Source organism: Saccostrea echinata, unplaced genomic scaffold (genome assembly GCF_033153115.1).
Source record: "Saccostrea echinata isolate AGI-Se365-2 ecotype Australia unplaced genomic scaffold, CSIRO_AGI_Sech_v1 ptg000001l, whole genome shotgun sequence".
NCBI classification, from domain to species: domain Eukaryota; kingdom Metazoa; phylum Mollusca; class Bivalvia; order Ostreida; family Ostreidae; genus Saccostrea; species Saccostrea echinata.
Genome location: NW_026889750.1, coordinates 47759950 through 47779267, shown reverse-complemented (window position 1 = coordinate 47779267; position 19318 = coordinate 47759950). Strand labels below are relative to the sequence as shown.

General features: G+C 33.2%; 2 protein-coding genes and 1 non-coding gene across 3 annotated transcripts in view; 1 reads left to right on the top strand and 2 right to left on the bottom strand.

Annotated features, from left to right (window-relative positions):
* Positions 1-3: 3 nt before the first annotated feature.
* On the top strand, positions 4-8104 carry LOC133193266 (heparan-sulfate 6-O-sulfotransferase 3-B-like). Its single transcript, XM_061329227.1, has 2 exons — positions 4-530; positions 3798-8104. Exons 1-2 carry the CDS (start codon positions 52-54, stop codon positions 4390-4392), a joined length of 1074 nt encoding a protein of 357 aa, XP_061185211.1. The 5' UTR covers positions 4-51; the 3' UTR covers positions 4393-8104.
* Positions 954-1028, bottom strand: Trnah-aug (transfer RNA histidin (anticodon AUG)). Its single transcript has one exon. It is a non-coding gene; the product is annotated as a tRNA-His (tRNA).
* A 2245-nt stretch (positions 8105-10349) lies between the features above and the next one.
* LOC133193185 (guanine nucleotide exchange factor DBS-like) overlaps positions 10350-19318 on the bottom strand; it is a 37802-nt gene continuing 28833 nt past the window's right edge. The window contains exons 12-26 of the mRNA XM_061329157.1: positions 18982-19209; positions 17864-18024; positions 17545-17611; positions 17163-17278; positions 16791-16860; positions 16470-16565; positions 15861-15953; positions 15429-15557; positions 15101-15304; positions 14125-14217; positions 13920-13998; positions 13688-13766; positions 13323-13521; positions 12495-12702; positions 10350-12154 (exon numbers count right to left, since the gene is read on the bottom strand). Coding sequence (XP_061185141.1) covers positions 12078-12154; positions 12495-12702; positions 13323-13521; positions 13688-13766; positions 13920-13998; positions 14125-14217; positions 15101-15304; positions 15429-15557; positions 15861-15953; positions 16470-16565; positions 16791-16860; positions 17163-17278; positions 17545-17611; positions 17864-18024; positions 18982-19209 — 1899 coding nt within the window. The 3' untranslated portion in view covers positions 10350-12077. The remainder of the gene's footprint in view (positions 12155-12494; positions 12703-13322; positions 13522-13687; positions 13767-13919; positions 13999-14124; positions 14218-15100; positions 15305-15428; positions 15558-15860; positions 15954-16469; positions 16566-16790; positions 16861-17162; positions 17279-17544; positions 17612-17863; positions 18025-18981; positions 19210-19318) is intronic.

The window sequence follows — 19318 nt, the reverse complement described above, 5'->3', positions numbered from 1 at the left end:
TATTTTACTACATAATAATTATTTAAAATGACATAGAAGAATGAGCCAGCAATGTCCAAGTGTCACAGGAAGTGGTTTGTTATTGTGGCAGCTTTTGTCTCCATCACCACATTCCTGTGTGTTTTATACACAGGTAGAACATATCGTTCGCATGGTTCGGACAACTTAATAAGATACGTACAGACGTATAAAAACGGGGAATTAATACCAAACAAGTTTGCTGATTATGTTATTAATCGTGAATACACTCTTGACCTGGAAGATGAAGATGTTATAGTGTTTCTACATATACAAAAGACAGGTGGGACCACATTCGGAAGACACCTCGTTAAGAATCTCGACATAGATAAACCATGTAAGTGTGTGAAGGGAATAAAGCGATGTGACTGCTTAACTAGCAAGAAAACATTATGGTTATTCAGTCGGTATTCCACTGGGTGGGTTTGCGGGCTTCATGCTGACTGGACAGAACTGAAGAGCTGTGTGGAGGAACAGATGGACAAGAAAGAGAACATGCACAGAAAGAGAAGGTACCAACAAGATACAGGTTTCTTCACTCCAGTAAATAGTCAATTTAACATTTATAGAACTTAATTTTCATCACTGGGGTTAAGAAACCTTTGTAACTTGTATCTTGCATTACATTTGAATTTGATGTTAAAAGGTGATTATTCTGCTCATTCAGGTAAAAGGGGAGGGTGAAATACTTAATTTAAAGGAGATATCAGGTTAAACATTGTTGCTTACAAAAGGACTATATTCTGTAATGACCAGTATCTGCCCCCAAAGGAGAAATCTACCTCCAAACAATAATAATTTTGAACCAATTCAGATTTTTCAAACAATATATTATATGTATACAATTGTGTACATTTATAGAGATTTTAAAATCTTGAATTTTTAGGGGTCAAAAATATGCTTTTGCCATATATTTGTCACAGTTGGAAAAATCAAGTCTCAACCGGGACTCAAACCCAGGGCCTCTGGCGTACCATATGCCAGGGCTCTAACCACTGAGCTATTGAGACCCAATATGTTGACTGACTTTCATACACATGTAAACCCGGTGACATATTCCCCCTCTTTGTAAAAATTTGTCCTCGAATTCTATGAGTTAAGGAAATGCTGTAAGGCATGGTCCTAGGGTATTCTCTTTAGAGAAGTGGACAGGCTTTCACCTACATCCACTTCTCTTCGCAAGCCTTCATGTTTTGATTCTGGAAAACGTGTAAATCTCGAACCGGTGACGGTCTACACTTCAACTGACATTTCGTCTAAAATACGTCTGAATGTACGTAATAGACGTGTTATATTATCAATTTTAACATAAATACACACAAATGTCACAAGAAAACTGACCTTTAAGTATTGTTAATCCATTTTCACAAGTTCTCCATCCCGGATTTAAACTAATGTTTATCTACCACAGCTTATTAAAAAAAATTGAAAATTTTAAGTCGGATAACTTGGAAAAATTTGCGAAGACGCATTTTAATGTTCAAAAAATGTTTTTGACAATTCACTTTTGATTTAGCATATTATTCAAAATTAATATTATTACCTATACTTATTTTTACTATCTTAATACAATTTAAATGTAAATTTGAGCTTTAAAAAATACTTCATTACTTCCTCACTGACAATACTAAAAAAATATTTTCTTTTATTTTTAAACGATATTAACTCTTCCTTTCCCGAGAAATGAAAAAAAATTTAAAACAAAGATCAAAAGAATTTGAACGAAACTTGAGGAAATACTGTCTCCTTAGTTTAAACAAAGTAGACGATTTCTCTTGTTTCATTATTATTCTGTAAAAATAGTTTCCATTTTTATCCGAATTAGAGATTTTTGAATACTTCAAGAGTTACTTGCACATAATTTAAATCCGGGATGGAGAACTTGTGAAAATGGATTAACAATACTTAAAGGTCAGTTTTCTTGTGACATTTGTGTGTATTTATGTTAAAATTGATAATATAACACGTCTATTACGTACATTCAGACGTATTTTAGACGAAGTGTCAGTTGAAGTGTAGACCGTCACCGGTTCGTGATTTACACGTTTTCCAGAATCAAAACATGAAGGCTCTCGAAGAGAAGTGGATGTAGGCGAAAGCCTGTCCACTTCTCTAAAGAGAATAGGTCCTAGGGAATGGTGGGTATGCCCCACACTGGGTGCCAAATGTCACAGGTGTAGAAAAATCAAGTCTCAACCGGGACTCAAACCCAGGGCCTCTGGTGTACCGTGCCAGTGCTCTAACCACTGAGCTATTGAGACCCAATATGTTGACTGACTTTCACACACTTGTGAACCCAGTGACATATAGTTCTTTTCAATTCGATAGAAAATGGTAAACATGTTAATTTCTTGATAATGGCAGAAGTTTTAATTTCAATAATGTTTCGCCAAATGTCAGGCTATTTTGTGTTAGGGAAAATTACACACAATAATTGATTTGAACTCTATTGTTTGAATTAACCTGTATAAGTTTGGCAGTGTCCTATTTAAGGATTATAATGAAACTCACTTGTTTCATTAAAAACTGGGAGTATTGTACAGTTGAGCATATTTGAAAAAATTGAATTCATAGCAGAATCTAAATACATGTATTCTGATCAGTAGACTTCCTGTAAAAGAGTGAGCATTTTTTCTTCAGCAAGATATTGAATATAAAAGTAAATAAAAGGACTAATGAATTTTCCTTTTTGTTTGAAAAGGGGGAAGGGGGGGGGGGGGGGGGGGAAAGGGAGCACTCAAAGATTTAAGGGTAAAAAGTTAACTGTCAGTATAATTGTTGTATAATTTTCACCAATCCCTTAGAAAGTGATGTTACAGTTTTAGGGTTGGTAACAATTGTGATAATGTTGTGTGCAAGTCTATGGATTTGCATAGAGATTATCCACTGTAAAATATAAATAAGCTTTAAATCGTCTGGTGAATTGAATTGTTTTGAGTGAACTGTGTACTGACAGTGATGTATATCACTTTTTGACTTGGGAAGTCAGTAAAGTCTCTATTGACTCATTATGTCAGAAAAGAACTGCTACAATGAAATTATGGGCAGATCAAATGAAGGAGAAATGTTTACAGTAAATTAATGTATCTCTTTGTAAACTAAACACTAAAGAGATCTGCACTGGGGTGATTTCTAGTGCTTTTGGCACAACTTGTGATGCAACATTATTATGTAAGTGATTTAGGGAGATCCCTGAACTTCAGTTTTTTGTCCCATTAGTTTCATCTGATAAGCAGGATAAGGATGTAGGCTCTCAGTCATGTATTAGGATAAGTCACCTAAGTGTCTTTAGAACACAATTATCATGTGCCGGTATTCCTTTGTCACAGAAGTCAAAATTATTCTGAAGTGTGAAAACATCTGACTTTCTTATATCTAAAACTTACATGTCAGCGGGGGCATTCGTGTTACACTGACACAATTAGTCTTGGTATGTGTTTGTAGTTTATCAACAATTTCTTGCAGCTTAATTATGTTTTGGTATTGACAACTAATTCAAGAAAACATAAGCAGTAGTATGATATTTTATTTTTGTCTCATTTCTACCCTGTAGTATTTTCCTATCCTTGGACTTTCAAATATTTAAAACTTGATTGTCAGCAGTGGCATGCTGACACATCTAGTTTTTCCATAAATGTATTGAAACATAGATCAGTAAAGATATGCTCAACATGATTGACAGATATATTTTGAATGAATTGAAGCATGAAATTCAGTTGAGTTTAAAAGTCATCATCACAGTGCATCCTCATTCCTCAATCATTATAATTTTATTACAGATATCATTATGTGACAATTCTTCGTGACCCAGTTAGTCGATACCTGAGTGAGTGGAAACATGTCCGTCGCGGTGCTACCTGGAAAACTGCACAACTCAACTGTAATGGACGTCAGGCTACTCTGGAGGAAGTGCCATTTTGTTACGAGTCAGAGACATGGGAAGACGTGACACTGAACGAGTTTATCAAGTGTCCATTTAATTTAGCCAACAACAGACAGACTAGAATGTTGGCTAATCTCAGCAAGGTTAACTGTTACAACAGGACGGGAATGACGGAACAGGAACGCAACACGCTGATGTTAGAAAGTGCCAAAGAAAACCTGCGTAATCTGTCTTTTTTTGGACTGACAGAGTTCCAGGTTGAAACTCAGAAGCTATTTGAGCATGTCTTTCATATAGAATTTATCAGAGATTTTAATCAATTAAACATGACACACAGTATGAAAACAAAGCCTACTCCTGAGCAGTGGAAGAAGATCATAGAATTAAACACCTTGGACATTGCCCTATATCAGTATGCCAAGGACCTCTTCCTTCAGCGAGTCAAGGCCATGAATGAGTCATTCAGTGATAATTCTATCTTTCCAGAATAATGGATGTCACTTTAATCCATTTCATGAAAAGTAAATATGTAAATATGTATTGCATCCATTAATATTTTTTGCCATGACATAATTGAATACAGCAATGCTCTGTTTTAAGGATAAATAACACAATTGACAAACCAACTTTGTTTTTTCGAAATCATCAATATATATTTCATAGAGTTATGTTCATAATAGTAATTGAATATTTTTTGCGATAGTAAGTGTGGAAATTTTGTAAGATTTTATTATAATGTGATAAAATATATGCAAAAATTTGTATAGAAAATGGCACAGAACATCAAAGAAATCATACGATTGCTTTACATTTTAGAAATATATTATTTAAGTCATTTCAATTTAGAATCAGTCAAAAAATATTTACCACTCCACACATCAAATATTTTGCTTGTGGTATGTATCCTTAACTTGAATAAGAGCCCTGCAGCATAACACTTGCCAACATAGCCAAAATTTTGTTGTTATTAAAAAAATTTAGTTTATTACATGAACCTGATTGTAAATCCATTTTAGATTGAGTACGATCTTGCTATCAACAAATTCCATTATATGCTGGTTACATTGTAATCGGTTTGACTGAAGTTCTGTTTGTTTATGTAGGGAGTAGCTTTTAGAAAACTAAAAAATGCATGATTTAAGATAAATAATTCAGTATGTGTATTCAAATTAATTTGTATCTGAAATCATTCAAATTTCTTGTGAATTGCTTCTATTTTATTTTGAATTTTTTCAGTAGGGCCATTTTTAAAAAAAATGTTTGCTTGCCCTCTCCTGACTCAGGATAAACAAAAATTGGATAGGTAGGTAGGGGAATTTTTTTCCAAAATGCCTGCGAATATGAACTTATAAAATTTATTAATGAGATGAGAACATTTCGGAGTGAATTAAAAAGATGACTGTTTTCTGGAGGTTAAAAAAGTTTTGGGTTGGGCCATTTTTAGTCAATCAGTCAGGAGAGGGCAAACAATTTTTTAAAGGTAGCCTTATAAATCATGGGTTCCTCCCACACTCTGTCTTTCTAATTTTTTTGACCACTCCGACACTATAAAATACATTTTGTATTTTGAAGTATAGGGTTGGTCCAAAAGTAAGAAGATAGAGAGTTTATGATTGGCCACTTTGATTAAAGGAAAGCAGGTCATGTTATCTGGGATCATAGTAGAAATGGTCAATTACTGAAATGTCTTTCGATGTTGAAGTGTGTTCTCTTAAATTTTGTGACTTCCTGTTCCTTACACAGTTAGAGGAAGATTCATGAAACAGATCTATAGATTTTAAGGTCACTGTATCAAAGGTCAAGGTTAAAGAATTAGAAGTTTGGGGGTCACTTGATCATTGAGGTCAAGACAGTAGATATGTGCATTCTGTGAGGGACTTTATGGCTTTGTCAGATAGGTTTGTTTTTATGCATTATCATATTTAAAAATTATTAAAATTTTATTTAACTCCTTTGAGTGTAGAGCAGAAGGACAATTTATGGTGAATATATTTTTGGACTGGATTACGTTTACTTGTAGATGAGCATATTTCTCTAATACAATAGTATAAAGCCGTGTTTTCTGAACCTCTGATTTTACTGAGGTAACCAGAGGAAAGATGCTGGTATTTTAATAATGTTTGTTATCAGTGTAGAATAATTGTCCAGTATAATCCCATCAGGTTACCTGGTGATTTCTTATGATCTGACAGTATTGAGATTAAACAAGAGAGAGAGAGAGAGAGAGAGAGAGATAGCTTTTCATTTTTAGTTTTAAGAGTAAAATCATAATATGGCTTGTAATAGTTTCATGAAAGTGTACGTGAACCAAAATTATGCACCAAGCTTATCATAATCAGGGACCAATAATTGATGCTGCTTTCTTAATTTTTATCGGAGCCACTGCTTTATGGTAGAGGGAGAATTTTAAAAGATTTTTGTTAATTATGCTTGTCTTAATATACACAGAACAGTGAACATTTTACTTAAATTTTTACGATTAACTCGCATTGTATTACTGTATTTTTATTTATACATTGTATTTATAATTTTATAAATACAGTCTGTACAGGTTTGATGTGTGTTAAAATTTGATCAATTATTTACATCCACACACAGCTAATATTTTTTTAGAGTATATGTTTTAACTGTTTTTTAAGATACAGAAAATGTTGATAGTTTGTGCATGTAATAGATATATTTACATGTTTACAGCAAATTGTCTGTACTGTTATATATACAGGCATCATAGTGTTGTCATGGAAATACAGAATACTGTAAAATCACCAATTTTTATGGGGTTAAATTTTCGTGTTTTGATAAAAAGTCCTGGTTCAAGGGGATTTGATTCTTGTGATTTCAGAAGGGTGGTATTGTCTTAATTTGAAATTTTATCATTGAGTGGTGGACATAATTTCATGGATCTCTTCATACCACAAAACAATGAAAATTAAACCTCCATGAAAATAAGTGATTTCACAGTAGGCTTTATGTGTGGTTATCCCGGTTGTCTACTTAATGCTGTTCATTAAGAATTTTTTCATGATATATAATAAGTTCTTTTATGCAAATTACTACAGAACCTGAATTAACTCACCGACTTTCAGATTGCATGAATCCACCGACATACAGGAATATCATATTCTTAGTATCAATTGGATTAAAGCTATCTGAAGGCCTGTAAATCAAGTATTGATAAAATTTACACTGTAGATTCCTTATTATTCATGAGAAATTAATATTCACATAAAATCATGTCAAACATCTGGAATCTCACTCTGCTAGATTTGAATTTCATACAGAATTTAAGTTGGTCAGAAAGAAAGGCTTATAGTGATGAGGAGAGATATGTGACAGACCAGACCAGAATCAAACCAGGTCCCCTGAATCACTTGTCAGGTGCTCTATCAACTGAGCTATCTGGCCACCATCTAACCTGTCTGACTGCCAAATTAAGAAGTACACCATGCACACTGTGGCATTGAGTAAAGTTTCCAAAAAAAAAAAATTCACATATTCCTTTTCTTCGAACAATATTTACAGATCATGCAGGAGTGGTTGCAAAAACTATAGTCTTTTTATGTTTGCTGTATGTTATTGCAAGTTGATAGCAACAAGCCATTTCTCCAAATGAAGACCTCACGATATTATGTAAGGAATCTGTAGTACATTTTCATCTTTGCGATAATGAGGTGCACTGTTACATTGATTTGTGGTATACAGTATACACTAAATTTGTGGCAGTTGGGCAGGTTTGTTAGCTGATGTATAGTTCAGGGGGCCAGAGTTCAAATCCAGATCTGGTCCATCACATATCTCACTTCCTGTTACAACGTAGACCTGCTGGTCCATCACATATCTAACTTCCTGTTATATTGTAATGATTATGTTTGTGAAGGTTCTGTATTCGCATGATTCACCATTTAATGTTATTAAAACAATATGAACGTCAATAACTACAAATCAGGAATTTGAGTAATATAGAAATGGTTATTGTGAATTATTTTACACTACCTTTTATTAAACTCTACAGTATTACTATGTCTAAATTATAAAACTATGGATGATGAACATTTACCTGTGGTCTTCTTGTTTGTGTGAAAGAGAATAGTTTTGAACATTGTTTATTGTGCAATTCAGATCAGTGAATAATTTATTGCAAGTTAGATCTTACTTCTAGTTGTTCAATGTTATCCTGAACAATAAAATAATTGAAAGAAGTTATCTCGAGGTTTTTATTAAGTTCTATAGTAATGGTGTCCAACAATTTAAGGAGAATGTACTTGAGAACAGTATTTGGTGTATAAACCTCCTCAGAACAGCTTGAGTTACATCTACACTACTTCAATAACGGAAAAAACTAGAAATATGTCCATAGGACATGAATGCCTGCAAAGTGTATATTAGTACATGTAATGCAACATGAAAAATTGTATGAATGTATAAGTTTGATGAGAATGTCTTGAATAGTTTCTTTAAAATTGAAATTGAAACCTAAAAAAAAAATTGGATATAGATGATAAATTCTCACCAAATTATGTATAAGTGCATAAGCTTGCATAAAAATATATTAATAGTTTCTTTAAAACTAAGCAAAATGCAAACCAAAGAAAAGTGAGGTCAAGGTTACAGGAAAGGGCAAGGTCAAAAGATGTTGATGTAGTTGAATAGCTCTCACTAATACATATCAGCATATTAAGTTTGATAATATCCTGAATGGTTTATTTAAAACTGAGCTAAACTAATTTAAGAAAAGTGAGTCAAGGTCAAAGGAAAGGTCAAAAAATGATAATGCAGTTGAAAAGCTTACATCAGTATGTATTAGCATATGAAGTTTGATTATTATATCATGAATGTTTTCTTAAAAACTGAGCTAAACACTAAGTTAAGAAAAGATAGGTTAAGGTCAAAGGAAAGGTCAAGATCAAAAGTTGTTGATGCTTTAATAGCTCGCAACAGTATGTATCAGCAAATGAAGTTCAATAACACTATCCTGAATGATTTATTTGAAACTGAGCTAAACACTTATTTAAGAAAATGAGGCCAAGGTCAAAGGAAAGGTAAAAAAATGTTGATGCAGTTGAATAGCTCTCATCAGTATGTATCAGTATATGAAGTTTGATAACGAATATCTTGAATTGTTTATTTAAAACCGAGCTAAACACTAATTTAAGAAAAGTGAGGTCAAGGTCAAAAATTGTTGATGCAATTGAAAAACTAACATCAGTATGTATCAGCATATGAAGTTTGATAACACTATCCTGAATGGTTTATTTGAAACTGAGCTAAACACTAATTTAAGAAAAATGTGGTCAAGGTCAAAAGAAAGTCAAGGTCAAAAATGTTGATGCATTTGATAGTTCTCATCAGTATATATCACCAGATGAAGTTTGATAACACTTTCTTGAATGGTTTCTTTAAAACTGAGCTAAACACAAATATAAGAAAAGTGGGGGTCAAACACAAAAAACACAAATATAAGAAAAGTGGGGGTCAAGGTCAAAGTCAAAAAATGTTGATGCTTTTGAAAAGCTAACATCAGTATGTATCAGCATATGAAGTTTGATAAAATTATCTTGAATAACTTCTTTGAAACTGAGCTTTGAACTGAGCTAAACGCAAAAGCGGGACGGAAGGACAGAAGACAGACATGACAAACTCTATATGTCCTGGCCATATTCATGGCGGGGCATAACAAAGGAAGATGGAAATGTAGACAAATTTATAGTTATATACAGAATGCCAACACTGATTTTAAGGTGTATTTAAAATTTAGGGTTTTTGAAGATCATGAATCATTTTGGACAAATTTGGAGTTTGGCATCTTCGCTAGCCAAGGGTCTCTGATACGCTACTCTCCTCATAAACCCTAGGGCTTATGAGGAGAGTAGCGTATCAGAAGCCCTTGGCTAGCGAAGATGGGAGTTTGGGTACATATGTAATACTCTAAATTGATTACATTAAATGAGAACAAAAAAATCAACACACAAATCCTAAAATATAAATCTCATTAATTAAAGAACACATTTTTTGGAATCATTTTGTTGTGTTTGGGCCAGGGCCAATTTATGTGAGACTGCTAAAATTTATGGGTTTGAGGGGACGTAAAGTTTTGGGCCAGTGTCTTACTTTGAAAAACATTCTCTATATTTCTAAATTCACAGAAGTTGTGAATTTGTGGAGAAGAGGTACCCACAAAATCTGAATCCTCAAGAAATATAATGATTCCACAGTAGTAATTGAAACATTTGGAGAGAAGCAATGGTCAATAAGGACCCATCTATATCCTCACAAAGGATGAGGGTTGGAGTATATCAGAAATGACTGGTCATGTCCATCCGTCTGTTCACCCTGTGTGTCCTGACAATAACTTTGAACATTTACAGGCTCACACTTGACAAAATAAGTTAAGATCAGAGAACAATATGAACATGAACTGTCTCAAAAAAAAATCCAACACAAACAAATGTTGAGACAACTGTTTAGATTTTATTCTTGTAAATTTCAGAAATAATGAAATCTCCATAACAACTGACATATACATATACTATATATTATTAAAACATAAACAATGTAATAAATAACATGGTCTACATACATATACAAAAAATTTTGATAAAATATTAATTGCTGGAATGCATGTAATATTCAAGCAAACAGTATGACACGATTAGATTTTTAAATGTCCCTAATATAAAAAAATATTTACAGCCATTTAACTGTTCTAATAAAGTTTTTACTCCAAAGTTTAACATATATTTGTAACTTGTAAATCTTTAATACATGTACATGATAAACATTAATAAAATGTCAAACTATCTCATAGCAACAATATATATTTATAACGTACTGCAGAACAAATTTTAACAGCAAAAAAAGTTTCTGCCAATGAAAAAACAACAACATGTGCCTGGTGGTGTAAAAAATAATTTTGACATGCAAAATAAATTTTAAGAGCATAAAAATTTTACTGACAACCTTCTATTTACGATGTATGGGCATGGCACTGTCTGCTTTTATTAAAATATCATACAACCGATTCATTTTGTTTTTCCTTCTAATATTTTTCATAAAAGCCAAACTTTCCCTCTTATAATACATTCTACATGAGCTACAACCAGCACTTGGTCTTGTATATGTATCACAGGAAACAGCAAAGAGAGAGAGAGAGAGAGAGATGCATAGTAACGTACAGTAGCTTATTACATAACACTGAATGGAGCTATTGATGAAAGACCTATAAATGCATCACTGCATGGAATAAAAATATACATGATCATGTATTTGATTGAAAACATAACTATGAATACAAAATATTAACCAAGTTCCTCAAAACGGAAGATTAATAGAACTATAATTTTTATGTTTCTACATGTCTTTCCTAAATATTTTTTCGTATCCAAGCACTTTTAGGAACGTACCAGGTAAAAAAAAATTATTTGCCTTCTACACTTTTATAAAAAGCATTAACAGTGGATACAATATAAAATGAACATCTGAGGTTGAATAAAAATGAGGAATACATTTGGTAAAATTCTATAAATAAATGCATTCTGGAATGTTGTAAAACAACTAGAGCGTAGTTAATAAGTGGAATGTAAACATGAAACAAGGCATGAGATTATTGCAAACAAAAACAAAAGTATTGTACGACTAGAAAGACTGGAGGTTCTGTAGTATATAGAGCCTCCACTGGAATAGACATTTTGGTGTCCATGTTCCGTTGGGAATTTGACCCCTACAATGTCCCTCTCATTCTCCGATCTTCAACTCAGAACAATGAATGGTCAATGTCATTTCCACAAAGCTTGACTCCCAAGGCCAAGGATACTTGCTTTTGAATTTCAAGGTTCCATGACTTATTGGTCCTCAAAACAGTTTAACAAGTTAGACTCATAGATTACTTTCATAAATTTTACACCACATCTCCAAAGAAATGTAGACAGACAAATCTGATGACTTTCAGTCTGTCGTCTAAAATCATTTCACTTTTTCATGGGGTTAAAACTAAACACAGATGTGGGAACTGTTTTTACTGCCTTGCAGGTAGATATACATGTAAACTGTAAATAAATATTCCATCTGTCTGAAGTTATTCTTATCAGCAGCAAATGATGTCAGAAATTTCCAAGCTTTATAAGTTGACAAGGATTTCAAAGCAATTAATGTACAACAATGCAAAGGGGAGTAACTCTGGTTATACAGTCGATTCGTCCACAGGACTAGCAGTATACACACTGGTTAAGCTGGATTTATAGTCATGGGGACTGGAATCTGTTAAAAAGGATACATTGGTATTACTTCTATTGATTTGCATGCATTTACAGTCAATTTTCATTATCTCACACTAAATGGAACCAAGATAAATCTTTGAGACGTCTGAGAATTCAAAATAACGAGGTTAAAAAACATAAAGAGTTGTTGGTACTGCCAAATCACTTCAACATATCCCTGGTATTTGAGACAACTAAGTTCAATTGCATCTTATTACAAGAAAATTAATCTGCAATTTTGAAAAAAAAATTCTCAGAATCATTTGTGATTGTTATAAATATTGAAAAGCAAGCCCTATGAGAGAAAGAAATTATATTCCCCTAAAAGGGAGGTAACTTACTGATACTAGAAAGGGAGTTGTCTGTCAGTGGTTCCATATAGGTAGAGGGGACCCACCCCTCTTGTTGAGTGATCGTGTGTTGGGCATACCACCACCCTGTGGATGCCGTCTTTATAACCTTGACTACATCACCCTCTAACAAGGTCAACTCTGAAGGGTCACTGGCTGTGTAGTTACCAAGGGAACGGAAATGCTGCATGTAAACTGGCTAAAAATTCAAGAGAATAAAGACTATATTACTTAGATCATGTTTTACCTTTATTTCTGTACAGGTATGTATGGTTTACCTGGTTTTTGTATACTGTAAACCTAATTTTATCCATGGGGTTATAATTCTGCGAAATAACAAATTCTGTTCAATCCACATGTAGAAATTATGCGGATTTCTTAGATTGTCACTGCATGCCTTAAATGTACTTTAAGTATGCTGGGACAAATTTCACTCTTTGTGACCGCTTGCAATGATGGTGAAAGGTTAAAAAATGTCCCTGAAGACAGTATGTATGGTGTTTTCTCTATTTCTTTACCGTATATACATGTACTTGTTTAATTTTAAAACCTGTTTCTGTATGAATATGCATCATGTCATACATATTTATGTACAGATACATCATTTTTACTTGTATATATATATATATATATATATATATATATATATATATATATATATATATATATATATATATATATATATATATATATATATATATAAACATGTATAATTTTACTTATTTCTGTACAGATGTGTGTCTTTTTTCAATCTGTTTCTGTACAGTTTTTTTTTTTTGTGGTTTACCTGTTTCTGTACAGGTGTGTGTCATGTTTTACCTGTTTCTGTGTGGGTGGTGAGTAGGTTTGATGAGACGTTGCCTCCTCTCCTTCAGAAAAATCATCAGTATCCCAACCCCCATCTTCTTCCCTTGGGCCCCGGGGTGGGGACTCAGGAGACATCATTTCTAGCCCCTGGGGTACAGTGGAAATGTTGTTGAATATCATGTGGTTGTGGGTCCTCCAATTATCTACATATCTAAAGAAAGACAGAGATACATGTAGATATTTGAAAAACAAGAGTGAAAATTGTCAATCAAATCACAAGATTGATAAAATGTTACAATATCTCATCAATATTTTGTCATTTGAATAATTATGCAATTTTTAAGTCCTATTTACAGTTAGATAATGTAGGCCCTTACCTGCGAGAACTGTGTCCATTGCTAGGCTCCTGATCAGGGACTCGGTAATTGTTACTAGTATTATGCATGTGATTCACAGCTACAAGAGAAAGAATCTTAAATTAGAAAACTAAATCATTTACAGTAGGTATATAGAAGAATAATCTAGAAATATTCCACATAATTCACAGCATGTCATTTCTATTACCTAGTGACATACATAATTAAACACTAAATGCTTCTCATGCCTCACCTTTGATTTCATCAAACTGGTTCATTAACACTCTTTTGATTTCTTTGACCCACATTTCTTTCACAGCGAGACTGGGGGCCTGTAAACATGGAAAAATTCATGATCAGCTAAACAAGTCCAGTCAAACAGAGTAAGAGAAAGCTGATAATGTATAAACCAGTACATGTACTCTATATAAATTCTCAATGAAAGCAAATGTTTTTACCTGAATGATATACACCTCCTCCCTCCCACGAAGCCACAACTCGAACTTTCGCTTATCTCCCTTTACATTTTCTGTCAATCCAACCTGAGACAACTGTAGAACAAAAATAGATTAAACATTATTTATTTTAAATAATAGGGGCCAATTTTCATTGAGTGGTTTAAGTTTGTGAGAACATAATTTTGTGGGTGAGAACATAATTTTGTGGGTGAGAACATAACTTTGTGGGTGAGAACATAATTTTGTGGGTGAGAACATAATTTTGTGGATGAGAACATAATTTTGTGGGTGAGAACATAATTTTGTGGATGAGAACATAATTTTGTGGATGAGAACATAATTTTTTGGGTGAGAACATAATTTTGTGGGTGAGAACATAATTTTGTGGATGAGAACATAATTTTGTGGATGAGAACATAACTTTGTGGGTGAGAACATAACTTTGTGGGTGAGAACATAATTTTGTGGATGAGAACATAATTTTGTGGATGAGAACATAATTTTGTGGGTGAGAACATAATTTTGTGGGTGAGAACATAACTTTGTGGGTGAGAACATAATTTTGTGGGTGAGAACATAATTTTGTGGATGAGAACATAATTTTGTGGGTGAGAACATAATTTTGTGGATGAGAACATAATTTTGTGGGTGAGAACATAATTTTGTGGGTGAGAACATAATTTTGTGGATGAGAACACAATTTTGTGGGTGAGAACATAATTTTGTGGATGAGAACATAATTTTGTGGGTGAGAACATAATTTTGTGGGTGAGAACATAATTTTGTGGGTGAGAACATAATTTTGTGGATGAGAACATAATTTTGTGGATGAGAACATAATTTTGTGGGCAAATGTCTCAGTATGAAAGATCTGTTTTCCAAAAAGTGAGGATGCTCTGATTAAAATCTGACATAGATAGAATTTTTTTTTTAAACTGACAATAAGATTAAGGATAATTTGAATTTTGACCCTGACCTTCAGGAGGTTTTTGAAGCTGTAGACAACTTTGTCACTGCTGTTTGTGTCTTCCTTGCGTTTACACAGGAGAATTGACTTCTGATGAAGGAACATGTGTCGCTGCATTGGTTTAAATCTCAAGTCCTTGATTTTACCCTTGTGCTCTGTCGACATCTGAAAACTTCCCTGCATGATCAGCTTTCCTTGTTCAGAAAGGTTACCCTGAAAAATAAACATGGCACCTGTAAAAATGACATCACAATCTTCTTCACCTGAAATCTAGTGTTGGTAGTAACCGTGTCTTTAATTCTGAGATTATAGGGATTTAAGATTGTCATAGACTTACAGGGAAGCCTACAATGGATACTTGGTGCATACTGTCGTTAACGTAGCGGACGACCTCCAACATACAATCCAGGGCTTCCTGTAGGTGGGCCTCGCAGGTCTGATCATGGTCACTGAACCGTAACATCTCCTGTAAACAGAAATCAATCATTGTGAATAACATCACTGTAAGCACTGCAAACCAATCTCTCAAGCATAACATCTCCTGTGAGCATATTGGGGGAAAAAAAAATTAATTTATGGTCCTCCCTTACGGTAAGTTTTTCCAATTATGATTGTGTTCAACTTATTCTTACAAATCAGACTTGGTGATGCTTTGAAAAGTTCCAGCACAGATGTGATTCAATTTGTATGGAGATGTCACATCATAGAGACATGACATCATAGAGATCAAAGAGTTACTGGATAATCATGAGATGACACGTTTAGTTACCTTGAGTAACAATTGGTATTTGGTGATCCTCTGCACCGGTTTCAGTAGATAGGCTCCCAGTGGAAGTTTGTGTCCAAGTCGTCTCTGGCACTCCTTAAAAAATTTAAAAATTTATAAAATAAATTAAATTTAAAGTTTTATGTTACTTATTAGCTAGAGACCTCAAATATCAACTACATTATAAGCATTTGTAAAAGTTTTCAAGTGCAATCAGTGGCATTACGTATATGTACATGTGTGTAAAACAATTTAGTCTGAACAATTGGAAGCTCACAATAAAGATTTTTTTTGTCTAAAACATTAGCCAGACAATTTTAATAATGAAATTTGTGACTGATTAGAACTTCTTGGAAGCAAATTTCAGTATTTCATTAACTATTAAGCATACTGGGAAAATTTTTGTGTGGTGGGTTGTTTTGCGTACTGGGAGCATTTCAGCAAGATACATGTATCTGTGTAATACCAGACTGTTAAGTTCACACTTTGACATAAAAAAAAATAATATATTTTTTTCTAGAAGAATTTAACAGTGAGGTATATGTCATGTGTGCCATGAATGTATAGCTCATCATAAGACTTTTAAATATGGAATATCTCTATTTAGCTCACCAGGAAGAATGGATTCTGATCTCCAACCTGATTCCTGAGAGTCTCTGAGCGAGTCTTGTTTTGACAGTACACACTATACAGATGGAACTCTTCCTTCTGGAAAATCAATCAGGCACATTTAACATCACTCTATCTCAGGTAAATTAAGAGGATGAGCAGTGTTTTCAATTCACAGAATTTAATTAAATATTCATCATTTCCAAAATAAGTTAAAAGATTAGCCTGTTTGTAAATCATAAGTTTACTAAAACATGACAATAATTTTATTGTATTTGCAAACATTAGGTAGTTCACATTTAATTAATGTGACTGAGTACTTACTCTATTTGTAAAACATTGTCCCACTTTAACTGGGGCATCATGGCAGTCCTCTAATTCATGGAGAAATTTACTGTAAAGAAAAGTCAATGAGCGTTACCTCCCATATCTTAGAGTCATTTAGACAACCACTCACTAGATGAAATCACTGGATAATCACATATCAGTATCTTGGGAAATCAATTAAATAAATTAATTTAATTAAAACAATATTTTATTCACAGAAATCAAAAGGATTTGACAACAGGCAAAGCTGATAAATACATGTATCTCCTCCACACAAAAGTCAATAAATAAGCAGAATTAGCTTCAGAATTACAAGAGAATTAATTTAATTGTTGGAGATATAAAAGAATAAAATATGGAGATCCTTACTCTTTATGGAACCTGTAGATTTGTTCTAAATTCCCAAATAGGATTTCTTTTCTGCCTCTGAGGGCATCGGGTACCAAGTGTCTCATATCTGGGTCGTCCAGCTTACGTTCATAATCCTGTTAGAAAAACAAAAAAAATTAAAATTCAGTCATGCAAATCATCTCATCTGATGAATGATTGATTAAAAACAGCACTCTCTGCAGATAAGCAGGTGACTGGAGTCTCTGATTATTAAAAAATTGACAGTTATGGCATTAATTTTTCATCTGTGATGCTCCTTTTCCTTATGTATTTGATCTGATACTTATAACAAAGAACTGAAATTTTATAAAGTTGAGGAGGTAAAAGGAACTTCAATGTAAATATAATCCAATCCACCTACATGTACAATGTCTGCCAGCTGTGAGACATAGGTTTTCTCTGATTCAATCAATTCATTCAATACATGTCTACAAAAATGAACATCAAAAATGTTTAAAAAATAAATACGACTCAAATATATTCATTTTCTGTTACACTGCAAATATGTCATATAAAATAAATTTCAAATAGTCAAAAGAGTTTTACCTCTATAATGATAGATTACTTGGTAATTCTATTACCAGTAAAAATTCTAAGTTCTAAAAGTTTTTTTTTTAAATATCTTTTTGGTTATACATTTTACAAATCCAAACAGTTTTGATAAAACAAATTTAACTAACCTTCGCTTTGCTAGTAATGTGTCAATATCTGATATTGATGATCCTAACGACATGGAAGACAACGAGCTCCGCGTTTTCTCACTTCCTGTGTCAGAGATGTTACTGACACTGGTGCCAGTGTGCTGAGAAGCGCGGGAATGAGAAGGCATATCTGTCCGTATCTGTAAAATTCACACAGTAGATAATACAACTTGATATCTAATCAAACATTAAAGCAAATAATTAGAGTATCTGAATATATATAGATGGTCTTTAGGAACAGTCCATGATTTATGAAAATCTTACAGACATTACCTTGGTACATGTATAGGTATGCATGTCAATAATTGATATGAAAAGTAATAAGAAGAAAATTTATGAGACAGCTTTATCATAAGAAACTGATCAAAAACACTAGAGGATCTGTCTGGTCCAATATATATCCCTGCTGAGTGGACTTTAATAAACTTAAATCCCACTTCAATGACTGATTAATGTTCATTTCAAAAACCATATTTCACACTGACCACACCATGCATGGGTATTAACACTTTAATAAAGATATTTATTTTAGACATTTAAATTTGCGTACACTTGTAAACAAACCAACAAACATTGATCTGTATATTACCAATAAAATAAAAAATAATTCCCCTAAGAGGCTTACGATATATACATGATGTAGCCGAACTTCTTCACATTAAAACGGTAAGAGTTCAACTATTGAGGATTTTTTGGCCAGCACTCTTTTGAACTAATGACATCAATTCAAACTTTATAACTGACCGCTTGCATACAATAGATAGAAGATGAATCTTGTCAAAAAGTAGAGCCCTCACAAGAAAGATAAGAAAGTATTACTTTCTACTAGTCATTTTACTGAGTAACTGATAAATGTCAATATCAAATATTCTATAGTATTAGTATTAACGTGAACATAAAAAAAAATTATACAAAGACAAATCATACTAGTGTATGAACCTTTTTCAAAAATGGAAATGGTAAATAATTGTCCAAAGTCTAAACCTAAGGCAGTGTAAAAGAAACCCTACTTACATTATCTAATAAATGTCTGTTCAAGTATGGTCAAGTTTGGATTTGTTTTGTTTTTTACAAGTTACGGTAGCAAACAAACTCACTCTGGCAGACTTGTTGTATATATCTATCTGTTTGTTAGATTCATTTGGGACTTTGGGTAAGCGTTCAGGACGGTCTGCGGAACTCCTGTCTGTCCCAGGATGAACGGCTCGAATCGGCCCGGAGCTGGAGGGTTGACGGTTATGGATGTTGGCCTGGAAGTTGTGTCGTCTCTTTTCAAACATCGTTTTAACGTCCTCCATTTTCTTTAAAACTTTTTGAACTACCGTCTACAAATAAAATAATTTTCTGAAAAATTTGAAATCTATGTGCAAACAATATTTTAAAACATTTTCAAAAAAAAATCCTATTTTTAAAAATCTAATGGGCAGGCATTAG

What these genes read in the sequence shown, in the direction of transcription:
- LOC133193266 (XM_061329227.1), top strand. Translation starts at nt 52, where the DNA reads ATGTCCAAGTGTCACAGGAAGTGGTTTGTTATTGTGGCAGCTTTTGTC. An exon ending in AACATGCACAGAAAGAGAAG is followed by an intron (nt 531 to 3,797) that starts GTACCAACAAGA and finishes ATTTTATTACAG; the next exon opens with ATATCATTATGTGACAATTC.